Genomic DNA, 14,238 nt, shown 5'->3' with positions numbered 1-14,238 from the left:
CCTAAAATGTATATATGTTACAATGGCTGCCTGTCCCCCGCCATCCCACTCAATGAATTATTAGATAGAACGGAATGGAACGGTGCAACCCGCGATGTGTCATTAAAACAATCGTGAGACATCAACAGGAAAGTAATGATCCCTTCGACAAATCACCACTTACCTGCTAGAGAGCGTCAGGTGATAATTAGCAGAGCAGCGTCAGCAGCAGGTGGTAATTAGCAGAGCAGCGTCAGCAGCCGGTGATAATTAGCAGAGCAGCGTCAGCAGCAGGTGATAATTAGCAGAGCAGCGTCAGCAGCAGGTGGTAATTAGCAGAGCAGCGTCAGCAGCCGGTGATAATTAGCAGAGCAGCGTCAGCAGCAGGTGGTGCGCTGACGACTGCAGGGGCCAGAATGAGGGCGGGAAACCAGAGCTGTCACCTGGTGGCGGCCTCACACACCACCAGGCAACTTAATTGCCTTGTTTCCTTAGCTGGGCTGCCTAGTTAAGCAGTCGCTAAATGCTTTTTTGGCTTCTATGTTTGTTTGTTTTTCTCTTGTGCTTGATCTTTTGATTCACCCTGCGTGTCTCGTTTTGTATGAGACCCGACGTTCAAAAATTGACTCATCTATAGTTGAACGTATAAAAACGTTTGCAACAAATAACAAAAAAATATTATTTATTTTATAGATGGCACGAGAAGGAAGGCAAGAACCAAACATACCTTTCCTAGACCAAGCATAGCACGTATATATGTACTAAATTAGGTCTAAGATGATGTGTGTGTGTCTCTCTCATATATATATATATATATATATATATATATATATATATATATATATATATATATATATATATATATATATATATATATATATGACAATGTCAGACCACGGAGGAAAATTGAAACAGGAAATTTCCTTAAGTACTTTCGTATATTAAATACATCTTCAGAAGGACCAATATATACGAAAGTACTTAAGGAAATTTCCTGTTTCAATTTTCCTCCGTGGTCTGACATTGTCACATTCTTAATCACGTGTTTATTTTCGTGATATACACACACACACATATATATATATATATATATATATATATATATATATATATATATATATATATATATATATATATATAATTAGGCCGAGGATTGCATATTTAGTACTCGCAGATTAGGTTAGGCTGTATAGTTTCAGTTTTTAGCGTCCTATTTTGGAGTATTCAAATTGCTCGAAACGTGAAAATTGTTGTATAAACAGTACATTTTCACGTTGAACCAATTACTGCTATAAGTACTCTCATTTTTGAAGGAAGGACTGATCAGTTGGGCCTGGTCTTTGCTCCCGGAAGGTACCAGTTTAAAAGCTAAGGGAGTCATTCCCTTGAGCTAGGCGTCCCACCCAGAAAAAATATCCAAAGCGTAAGTATTCCATGAACAAAATTAACATTCCTGCATTCCTCCTGTCACTCATATATCCTCATTCTTTCGTGAAATTCCAGTTCCTTGAATACCCAGTCCTCAAAATGATACAGTCATAAATATAACCCAAGCCTCACACATAACTCTGATCTTTCATGCACCATAGAAATTCTTGTAAAAATCCTCGTACAAACATGGCCGTGTCCAGATAAACATGTTTGCGGGTCATGATGCCGAACAGCTTCTCTAAACATTTACTATAATGCGAGTATTTTGTTTTATGAAGAGATCTTTCCTCCAGTGGTCGGGAAAAAAATGAAAAACTGCTTCTATGAAGTATTCCTTTTAGTAGGTACATTTTCTGGTGTTTGCTCTCCTTCACCTTCAGTGTGGTATGTACACACACACACACACAAACACATATATATATTCCTCAATGTTTTCAATCGCGGATTTTGGCATCGTCAAATATTCCAGCTCTGAATATTCCAGCTCTATTCCAGCTAAGTGTGGGATATCGCAGCCTAGTTATGCAATTGTAGGTATACAACCCATTCTGTTTAGATAGTAGTTTTTGTAACTACTGTATGTGCACCACAGTACAAAGATTGCCGTTCTAAGCAATTAGATAGCAGGACTTTGTACTATTCACTTTATAGTCGTAAAAATATGAAGCTAAAAACAAATATTCCTAGGCCTAGTATAGCTCACATATGTACTATATTAGACCTCATAAATCGTATATTGGGCCTAGGAAGGTTAGGTTAGTTTACCTTGTCTTTGTAACATAAGTAGAAAATAGTTTTCCCGGTTTGTCCAACTCAGTAGTGCCGATTTCTACTTTCTAATTTCGCTATAAGTCGGTATATATACTATGGTCCTCATCGTTACTATAAGTATTACCAAAACAGGAGGATGGGCTGAGGTATAATTCTAGCCCAGTAGAGTTAGTTTATCAGGTCTGGACATTTATAATATTGACATGTAGGACGAAAATATGTATCCAGGAATGTATATTATCCAGCTACCTGTAGATGCCCCAGAATTAATATTGTCCTTCCATTCTTTCAGATGTGTGGGTTGGAGTCTAATATCGTCCAGTTACACATTTCCTAGAAATATATTATTACAACCATTAGTTTTTTCTGCCGCAATTTATTACTATATTAACGCTGTCTTGATTTTTATTATTATAATATAGTACCTTATATGGCCAGGGAAATGATCCTAAGTAGTGTGATGCACTGATATATATAATCCCTCGAGGTCGTCAACTGATAATAATACAATAGGAGACCTGATATCAACTTTTATTGACAATTTACACACTCACACCTAAGTACAACTCTGCTACATGTAACACACTCTCTCAGTACGGGGCTACTGCTGGTAATAACACTTTGTTGACAAACATACACGCACTCGTGGTATGACTGCTACTTGTAACACTCTCAGTACTGGGATAAGTAGTGATATTTATTGTTTACAAACACAGGTCCTCGCGGCCTGGTTACTTGCTTTCACAGTTTACTTAGAACTGTTTTTTTTATTATGGTGGGTTTTATTCTTGCCTCTAAAGCTCACGCACAATGTTGATATGTTTGACAAGTAGACGAAGATCGTTTAACGTACAATGGAAATACTTAACCGATGTCCACTCTATATACATTCACCATAAACAAAAACAATACATTAAGATAACATGAAAATATGTATTTGTGTGAAAGGCCCTCTTACATTTAGTCCTGAATATGAATGTAACACCAGCCTTATGTTATTAATAAATCTTACGGCTTGGGGGGGAAAAAAAGGTATCCATTAAGGTACATCAGTATCTTCGTCGTTTGCGTCTAGAAGTTAGGTGACATCGTACTCATGGGGTGACCTAATACCCGCTATACTTTATATATATATATATATATATATATATATATATATATATATATATATATATATATATATATATATATATATATATATATATATATATATATATAACTGAAAACTCACACCCCAGAAGTGTGAGTTGCATATTGTCCTGGGGACCATTCAGGCTTGTTCGCATATATATATATATATATATATATATATATATATATATATATATATATATATATATATATATATATTAGTTTATTATATTTTATTATTATTATTATATATATATATATATATATATATATATATACACAATCTTTGGACAACACCCACCAGTGGGACTCGAACCCAGAAAGCACAACTACCTTCCAGTAGCTGGCATAACTAGTATGCTTTAACCCACTACGCCATCAGACCTTACAAAAGAAGTAGATAGTTCGAGATATATATATCTCAAACATCTCTACCTCCCGAAGGCACCAGATGAGTGAGGGGTCAGTCTGCAATTTTCGTCAAGCCACTGTCAATGTGAGAGAACTCGTGTCCAGCTTATAAGCCTATACTTGCATAAACCACAAGTGAAGATAAACAATCTTTGGACAACACCCACCAGTGGGACTCCCACCAGTATATATATATATATATATATATATATATATATATATATATATATATATATATATATATATATATATATATATATATATATATTAGTATATTTTGGTAGCAGTCTTTCCTGTAGACATATATTATTAAATATGACCGAAAAAGTAAGATTAATAATTCTAACACGAATTTTCTCAATGTTTCTTATATTTTTCTTCACTGTTGATGGTAATTGAAATATAAGAAACATAAGAAAATATAAGAAACATTGAGAAAATTCGTGTTAGAATTATTAATCTTACTTTTTCGGTCATATTTAATAATAATATATATATATATATATATATATATATATATATATATATATATATATATATATATATATATATATATGTAAGAGAAAGAATGTGTCTGTCTACCCGTCTATATATTTGTTTGTCTTTGCAAGGTTAGAGGCCATATATGCTTGAGACTCGACTCACTCAACTCTCCCTTTTCTTGCACCAGGTGTCAGTGTTGTGAGGTGGATTGGTCTTTTGACTAGAGGTGCTGATGTCGTTTTCTACTCTGCCTAGAGATTTTCTACAGTCTTTACAGTTGAACTTTTCTGGCATAGAAAATCGGTCCAAGAATCGCTCATTTCTTGCACAAAGTTATACATGTTCTTTTATTCGCTGAAGCTTGAGGCCTTAGTTGGCCTCATGGTGATGTTCAGGAAGCCAAATAGCATATGTTGTTCAAGAGCTGAGAAGTGTACACAAAGGTGGGCGCCAGAAGGAGCTTGCCAGCCTCGTTAACACCTGGGCGTAATGTTTACACGTTCATAGGTCTGGCTGCTTCCAAGTTCAGTGAGAGCATCTGCTCACGCTGGGGTTGTTGTATTGTGATCACGAAGACGAGGAAGAAGGTGGTGAGAAGGAGGAGGAGGAGGAGGAGGAGGAGGAGGAGGAGGAGGAGGAGGAGGAGGAGAAGAGGAGAGATGAAGTGGATGATGAGAAGCACAGATAAGAGAATGAAAACAAAGAGGAAGACGAGGTAGGGCAACACTGAGAATACAGGTACACTGTTCAAGATGTTGGTATTACACAGAAGCTACTGAGGTGTTCTCAGGATGACGTATTACGACACTTACGCTCATACACTAAGATTACATTTACAGATGTCTGGCTGACTGTGTCTCTCAACCTGTGCTCCTGGTTGCTAGGGGAGACAGGTGACCTTCAAGACACCTAAGGCTCTATGGAAACAAGAAGGGTCAAAAATACTCTCTAAACTAAGTCAAGGCTACCAATTTGTTCCTCTAGTTTTTGCCTTTAAAAACTCTTTATTTTGTTGTTCTGGAACACTGTTGAAATATTTATACTAAAAGGTTATAATGCCGAGGAGGACCACTGTTGTCTTCTGATCCTTCACAAAAAATATCGGCAGTGAGGTACTATCTGAGGATGAATCCCGCTCACCCTCTATTTGTACCCACGTTGACAGCCTACAGCCGCGTCCTCGGATGGCGTTGTGAAGGGCGAGACCATTTCTCCTCCTCACACTCCACCCACACCACCGAGGACGACTTACAAAAAACTGCGTCATGTCCTTAAGTAAGTCCGTAGGTAAGGAGATGGGTCTCACACAAGGCTTCCAGCTCCACCGCCAAGACGGGCCTTCCAGACACCAGCAGCGACCTCAGAGAAGACCGTGGCGGGCGAGGGCGCTCTCCTCGCCCTGGGACTCGGGTCAGGTCCATGGGATGATCTTGACGTAGTCGGGGCTGATGTAGATCTTCAGATCAAGGATGTCGTACTGCAGGTCCTGTACTCTCTCCCTCTTCGGAAGACCTGAGGAGAGGTAGGGGCAATCCCCCACATGATGAAGCACATAATACAACTACAGAAAATACAAAGGATTGATACAATACTGGTTCCTGAACAAGGAGCACTGAGCTATAAGGAAAGGCTGTTAGACTTCACACCACCAGACAAGCAGAAAGGGTTAGAAGCTACATAATTACGACAGATAAGAGTAAATTAATTGGAGCAATGCAGGGGATTCGAACCCGCGACCTGGGCACTCCCAGGCCGCGCACCTTACCTCTGGACCACGACACGGTATAAGATAAATAACCTGGGATGCCACTGAAGCCACAGGGCGTCGGGAGGCCCCAACTGAAGCCAATCCAAGTTTAACATATTACCCCCGTGCATCCTGGTATAGGTAATGGAGTTCTTCAACAGACGCTCCGGAGTGTGTGTTGGAGGTAAGGTGCGCGACTTGGGGTTATCCAGGTCGAGGTTCGAATCCCTGCATTGCTCCAATGAATTTGCTCATTGATATATCACGTTAGTGCGTATATTAGTTAGTATACATATAAGAGTCTTAGAGTTTTGACAAAGGTTGGCAGAACCGAAATGTTAATTAATATGAAGAGGTGGAGGGCGAGAGTACCTGGGTGACACTAGACCATAGTGAGGTGAGCCATAGTGAAGCACGTCTGGACTGTAAGATCAATGAGAAAGTCGACTGAGCTGCAAGGGGGAGGTAGTATCAGTAGGAATGACAAGTAGTAAGTGGTGGGAGCCATAGACTGGCCGATTGAAAGGTGGGATGCAGGAGCTGAGGTTTAACCTGCAAGGGCATATATAAGCAATTATACACACACACACACACTCAGCATCATTACTAATACCTCCATGACCACTACCACCACCAGTAACCTGTCATCAACAACATCACAACCACCACAACTACCCCTGACAACCAGCAGCAACACCACTTACTCTGCACCATGAGCTTGTAGGCGTAGGTCTGCCCCGGCAGGAGTGACGCGCCGCTGGTGTTCCTGGAGAGGACTCCAGTGTCCTGGTGGAGGCCGAAGCGGTGGTCGCCAGGGGCCGCGAAGAGCTGGTAGGTGACGGAGGCACAGGGGCACCTGCCAGGGCCCTCGGTGCCCAGAGGACACGTCAACCCCAGGTCCCCATCGGTGGCCCACGCCCTGTACACCGGCCCTGGCCAGGGAGAGATGGGTGGTGAATGGCGGGGTCTGGCAGCTGAGTGGAAAGCGCGCAGGACTCATAATTCTGTGGATCAGGTTCGACTCCCGGATCATGCAGAAACAAATGGGCAAAGTTTCTTTCATCCTGAATGCCCCTGTTACCTAGCACAGTAAATAGGTACCTGGGAGTTAGACAGCTGTTACGGAGCTGCTTCCTGGGGGGTTGTGGGAAGAAAAATTAGTTAGTAGTTAGTAACAGTTGATTGACAGTTGAGAGGCGGGGCGAAAGAGCAAAGCTCAACCCTCGCAATCACAACTAGGTGAATACACACACACACACGTTTAATTTCATCTCCAAATAGCAGCATGCATTCAGCCAAGAACAAGTCTCCTTGACAAACTCATTACAGTTTTACGACTGGACGAGGTAAATAATCCAGACAAAATAAGGTCGGACAAACTGCCTCTTCCTTAATTATCAGAATGTCGACACTCCTACACACGAAGCAGGCAGAATAGTACCAAGTAGGGCGAAGGACTACCTCTGTGAAGAAGTAAGAGGCCAAAGTGAGACGACAGAAATCAGTGTAGCAAGAGGTCAAATTGGAGTCCCAAAATTTTCAGTACTACGCTCCATCCTTCTCCGAATACTCTCTATAACGACCTGATAAGAGGCAATTGTCTTGGTATTAACGTAGGCGGATACTGTGGAACTAATGGACAGAATCAGGGAGAGGGAACTGTGACATCCTGCACAATGAACTAGACACACTCCACCACACCGTAATTTAGATATATACAAAGTCTTGATGATAGGAACAGGACAAAGAAGACACACAGCAGGGCACATTGAACGGGAGACGGAGTGTGCTGCCTAAAGAAAGAAAAAGAAGAAAATCTTTGTAGTAGATACAATTGCAATTAGGAAAGAGAAGGACACAGCGATGCCACACACCCCAGCCTCTGGATGACCTATGAGAACATGGACGAACTTAAGCAAGAGATCGTTAACGCCAACAGAAAAACAAACAGGAAAAACAATTCCGTAAGTAAGCCGTTGCACCCTAACCGAACCCCGCAACTTAGCCGCCCGCTCCCCCTGAACGGCCTTCACACCCAAACCGCTCCCCCCATCCCCCTGAAAACCCTGGCCCTAAAAAAGACCATAGTTCGCGTAATTTTCCAGCGTATGTTTGCTGACCCAACAGCTGGAGAAGTAAGTGTTCCTTTGATCGTCTCTCCACAAACAAACGTCTTCTTTTTCAGATGTGAGTGTAGAGCATTACGGGGGCTGGTGGACGGGAGCCGCGTGCAGCCGTAACACCCAAAACCTGACCCAGAATTACAGTTATGACGTTATAGTAACGCCACACACCTCGTGTGTACCATATATCAAACACCAAAGGTTTATCACTAATTTAGATTACGTTAAGTCAGATTGGGCTGGGCTGGGCTGGGCTTCTGGGCTGGGTTAGGTTTACTTAAAGAGTAGTGATGATGTAGACAGGTAAGCAGGCTAACCATAGCCCGAGCTTCTTGCCCCGCTCCTGTGCCAGGTAAGTTACGGGCTCACCATAGCCCGTGCTACTTGGAACTTGTTCCGGAGGGGAGGAGACTTGGGGAGGGGGGGGGGAAGGAGGATTGCTTTTTGCAAGAAAGCAGTGGGATACCTGGTCCCAAGGTGGAGGTACTCAGCTGAAGCTGGTCCTCCAGGTGTAGTAGACTTCTCAAGGGTGACTCCAGAAGGCCGCAGGCTCTCAGCCCGTTGGCTTAGACCCTATACGTTAGAAGAGCCACAGTTGGGTCTTACGGTATAGGGGGCGTTGCAAACCTTGCAAAGTCAGGACTTACGCCAACATTTACCAAACCTGTGCATCTTTCCGTAATAATGGCGGCGTTGTTTACATTTACTAACCAGTTTACGAGCGTCGAAACTTTAAAGCTCGTAGTGATCCGGAGCTCGTAAACTGTTTAATAACTGTAAACAAAGGCGCCATGATTGAGGAAAGATGTTAAGGCGGTTCGCAAGTCGTTTCGTACACGCTCGCCTGGCCAAGCTGCTCCCATTACAGTACAATTATTTTAATGAATAATCAGAATATAATAATATATTCCTCCGATAAAAGTATACGACTTAATTATCAGTATTAATTTGCCTATCTCCCGAGGGCAGGAAGTTATTATTGTGTCTGCAGAACGGTGGTAAAACGCTGCTCTCTGAACATAAATGAACGCTGCGGTCTGAACATAAATGATGAACGAGGGAACGCCGCTCTCTGAACATAAATGATGAACCCGTGATTTAAAGCGTCGTCGTCTCCTCATCTTCTGGTGTGTGGTTTGATCATCATATCATCAGCCACGTCATTGTAACTCATCGTCTACACCGGGAATTAAACTTTGTCATCATACTGGTGTTTTGGAGGAATATGAGGAGCTTATGTTGTTGTATGTGGAGTGGTGACATGTTGGGATGTGGGAGGGAGGGAGAGAGGAGCACATGTGGGATATAAGAACATAAGAACAAAGGTAACTGCAGAAGACCTATTGGCCCATACGAGGCAGCTCCCACACACAATATATCCCACTAATATTACAGTATTCATCATCACATCAACACGCTCACCAAATGCTAATACTTGCACTGAAACACAAGTAACGGGAATTAATATATCCCCATACAAGCACTAGAACTACATGTTTACAACGTCACCAGATGAGCGAGATTCTAAACACAAATATGTATGGAAAGATGATGACACTAACAAAAACAAGGCTGTCTGCCTGCAGCAACAAGCAAGAAGAACACGCTCATCATCAACCCGTTCTCGCACTTCCGTATAGTCAATATTGACTTATTAAATACGTGCATATGTGACATACTAAATATACTAGTTTACCTTGAAAAGCTTCATAGAAAACATTTAATAAGTCAATATTGACTAAAAGAAAGTGCGAGAACGGGTTGCATCATATTATTTAATGTGAGTTCAGCCATAAAGCATACATCAAATCAAATAATATAACGTTCATAAAATTAGCATCATTAATATCACAATAATATCATGTAACGTAGAAACAACATCTCTGCAAATCTGATGCCAACCTTCCATATGAGAGACGACCATGAACTTTATATAACTTTTGTTTAACTCTCTAACAAAATAATAATATATAAATGCCTTGAAGTACAATTAGTAGCAAGATATAATTAGCCAACGCTAATAACGCGTATTAATGCCCGAAACGCTATGCGTACTAGTGGCTTTAGGTATTGTATGTCCGAGCTCTATAAATCCAACATTACCTTTGTAACTCATCATCTATGGGGTAGAAATAGCCTAAGCTACTCTATCCCTTTGAGATGTAGTTCTTTCTTGTCTCAATAAACATACTTGAACTTGAATGTATGTATTTTTACCTGAATAAAAATTTGAATTTGAATTTGAATTTATTAAGAGGAACCGTTACTGGCTCCAGACATAACTGACTCAATGGAAAGAAAAGTCTCGTCCAGTCTCGCTCGCTTCTAAATTTAATTACAGAAATTTTCTCATACAACATCTATACATTAAGGTGAACAGAGGCCTCAGTGTTTAGCTGCTTGTAGACGGTGTCAACAGCTGCCCTCTCTCTCTTTGGGCCGCCGCCATGTTACAGCAGATGACTGGCTCATTGTGATCACAATCCTAATTATCTCTTGTCAGTGGCCGGATGCTGTGTAGTCCGCATGTTCCTTATGACCGCCAGTGGCCGGATGCTGTGTACTCCGCACCTTAACCGTTACACCAATGCCTTAAGAAAGAGGTTCCGAGAAAGAGTTCCTGCGCCAGCTAAGTCCACTACGGGCTCACCACAGCCCGTGCTACTTTGGAACTTTAGTTCTAAGTAGCTGAATCTAAAACAACAACAGTCATCAGCCACACTTACACCAAGACAACTGAAAACAACAAGTTACGAAGCAAACATTGAACTTTGTGAGCTGGACTAGTGTAGCTGTGTGCAGTGAGGACACACTCCCGAGGTGTAGACACACGGGGAGCCCTCGGGGACAATATCCTACAACAACTCTAGTTTCACTACAAGTTTGTACAGTATAATGACTCCCACAATGGTGAAGGGGACGAGGGGAGGGGTAGAGATGGGGGAAGGAGAGAAGGGGAGGGAGGGAAATGGGGAAGAGGGAAGGTTAGTGGACGAAATTGGTGGAGATTTAGAGTGGAGGAACTACGGTGACAGTGAAGAGGGAGTTTGAGGGAGGGATAGAATGGATTGAAGATTGGGGAACTGAGGGAGAGACGGGTTGAGGGCGTAGGGAATTAGGGAGACAGAACGGCAGTAAAAGGTGGATATATATATATATATATATATATATATATATATATATATATATATATATATATATATATATATATATATATATATATGAGTGAGGGTGGAGGCGCATATATTATTCCATCATCATAATATACCTCTCACGGGTCCTTTTCGTACATCAGGTCTGAGACGGCATTCATTTTAATACTTACATAAACAACCTGGAATAAAAAGCGTCGTACCTGAAACCCGACAGAATAAAAAGGTTTTCTCTTTTTTCCTAGAAAGACGCGAGTGGTCGGCGAGGCTGGGGAAGACGTTCTCATCCTCCCTCTCCTAGTGTGGGATGGCGGGCTGTACCGTCACTTTATTTCTTTTGTGTGTGGGTGTGTGGTGGATGGTGTATGTCTCCAGCATATACGTCCACTGTTAGCGCCGCGGTGCGTCAATGATATTCCCGGGGGCACGGGGCAGACTGTGTGTGTGTGTGTGTGTGTGTGTGTGTGTGTGTGTGTGTGTGTGTGTGTGTGTGTGTGTGTGTGTGTGTGTGTGTGTGTGTGTGTGTGTGTGTCGCCCTTGTGGTCAGGACCGGCGGGACTATGTTTGTCTCTCATTAGTCGAGTGTATGAACACGCGCGTATGTGAGCGTTTTTCTGTGTATGTGGCCGTTTGTATGTATGTTTGCGGGCGTGCGTGTGTGTATATATGTGTGTGTGGGGCGTTTATATGTGTACGTGGGGGCACATGTGTATATGTTGGCGTTAGTATGTTTGTGGAGGGGAGTATGTAGGCGTGGATACATACACACCTAAGACTCATTAACTGATGCAGATATCCTTGACTCACACGAGAACTCTTAACCACACGCCATAGTTATCCTCACCAGGGTAGGTTGATTCGGGGGAGAAGCTGTTACCCAGGCAGCAGGTCCTCCCCCTCTTCACGGAGCTGAAAGTCTCCAATGGAAAGCAAACTGCCTGACCCGCCAGTGGGGGGTCAGGCAATTCTCAGCATTACCAGACAATACCAGGTTGCAGGAGCAGCAATCACAGGCAGAGTGATCAACAATGTACTCACAGCATCTATAGAAGTGATTACACACAGAAATCACAATAGCGCGATGCATCAAATGAACACATCCACAAGGGGATCCTAATCCTACGATCCTCTCACGTAGGTTCGAACCCTCATCACGGGCCTTGTGGATTTGTTTATAGAAGTGCTGCTTTCCATTGTTTGGAACGGCACGCTTGTTAGGGTTACCGAGGCGAGCCTTTAAGGCAAACAACCTGACCTTTAAGGCAAACAAACTGACCTTTCCACGGAATTCAATGCGCAAGAGTTGCCTAACTCCTGGAGGGTACCTAGTTATTTACTGCTATCAGCTGTAAGGATACGTGCCCTCTCGATCTGCCAAGGAGTCGAACCCGGGCTCATTCAGTTGTGGGGCGAGTGAAGGGAATTATCAGGGGGAAAGCGCCAAGCCATCACGCCTATATAGCACTGGGAAGGGGTCAGGATAAGGATTTGGGATGGGACGGGGAAAAGGAATGGTGCCCCAACCAATTGGACGGTCGGGGATTGAACGCCGACCTGCATGAAGCGAGACCGTCGCTCTACCGTCCAGCTAACCACAAAGCCACGAGCATCCGGCCGTTTAATATACATCCGGCCGTTTAATATAGCTGTTTAATATACACAGTATTAATATCCAGCTTAACTACTTACACAACATTTGAAAACTATATTTAATTAAATGGATATAAAAATAACAAAATAATAACATACAATAACAACAAAATATTGTTAAAAACAAAACTAATTTGCATTAATGTTGTAGCATTTCAACGGCTAGAAACTTATCTACCAACATTTTGGGATGTTAGGTTAGTTTAGTTTCTCAAAGCAACACATCTACTAGTACTACTACCAGGCTACATCATCTACATCTACCAGCCCTACTACCAGGCTACATCATCTACATCTACCAGCCCTAATCATCTACATCTACCAGCCCTACTACCAGGCTACATCATCTACATCTACCAGCCCTAATCATCTACATCTACCAGCCCTACTACCAGGCTACATCATCTACATCTACCAGCTCTACTACCAGACAAGAACATCAACATCCCCCCCCCTGCTGTGTTTGACTAATTCCCGCCAGTAATTGTGTGGGGGGTATACAGTGTGGGGGTGTACAGTGTGGGGTGTATAGTGTGGGGGTGTACAGTGTGGGGTGTATAGTGTGGGGTGTACAGTGTGGGGTGTACAAGGTGTGGCAGTGTCTTGTTAGTGTGAGTGGGAGTCTCCAGGTCTGCTCAACACGCACAGCAATATCGTCAGAATTACCGCCAATTTTCCTGACCAAATGGGTGCAATCTGTCTGTCTGTCTGTCTTTTTTGTTCTCAACCACACGCTGTCTGTCTGTCCGTCCGTCCGTCTGTCTGTCTGTCTGTCTGTCTGTCTGTCTGTCTGTCTGTCTGTCTGTCTGTCTGTCTCTCTCTCTCTCTCTCTCTCTCTCTCTCTCTCTCTCTCTCTCTCTCTCTCTCTCTCTCTCTCTCTCTCTCTCATCTCTCATTTATGCCATTCTCTTCCATTATCACCTATTCCTCTACTCTATAATCCCAACTTTCCATTTTCTCCTTTCTGTTCTGTCCACCCACTAGGACGGTGCGGTAGAGCGACGGTCTCGCTTCATGCAGGTCGGCGTTCAATCCCCGACCATCCCATCCCAAATCCTGATCCTGATCCCTTCCAAATGCTATGTATAGTCGTGATGGCTTGGCCGTTTCCTCTGATAATTTCCTCCTTTCCTCTCTGTCCTCTCCCTTTCCGTTCCATGCCCTTCCTTCGCACCTTCCAGCTCCTGGGCTCCGGCTCCGTGCCCAAGGAGCCGAGGAGATTGTACACCCGGCCACCAGGGGCTGTTAGGGGATTACCGCGTGTGCGCGGCCGTCTGTGCGCTGGCTATACCCAGATTAAGTGTACCAAAAGGAAATTAAGCGTGGAATGACGATACCATGCGAGGGATAGCGATATTAT

The 14,238-nt window shown here is 42.8% G+C and overlaps 1 protein-coding gene across 3 annotated transcripts in view; it reads right to left on the bottom strand.

The window, feature by feature from the left end:
- Positions 1-3,956: 3,956 nt before the first annotated feature.
- The window catches only part of LOC123766142 (uncharacterized), a 165,425-nt gene continuing 155,143 nt past the window's right edge, over positions 3,957-14,238 (bottom strand). For all 3 annotated transcript variants that reach the window (XM_069321241.1, XM_045755031.2, XM_069321242.1), the window contains 2 exons: positions 6,658-6,885; positions 3,957-5,718 (listed from right to left, as the gene is read on the bottom strand). In XM_069321241.1, the coding sequence (XP_069177342.1) occupies positions 5,618-5,718; positions 6,658-6,885 (329 nt within the window). In that variant the 3' untranslated portion in view covers positions 3,957-5,617. The remainder of the gene's footprint in view (positions 5,719-6,657; positions 6,886-14,238) is intronic.

Source organism: Procambarus clarkii, chromosome 9 (assembly GCF_040958095.1).
Source record: "Procambarus clarkii isolate CNS0578487 chromosome 9, FALCON_Pclarkii_2.0, whole genome shotgun sequence".
Taxonomy (NCBI): Eukaryota; Metazoa; Arthropoda; class Malacostraca; order Decapoda; family Cambaridae; genus Procambarus; species Procambarus clarkii.
The sequence above is the reverse complement of the archived record's forward strand: the minus strand, read 5'-3'. Positions and strand labels throughout refer to the sequence as shown.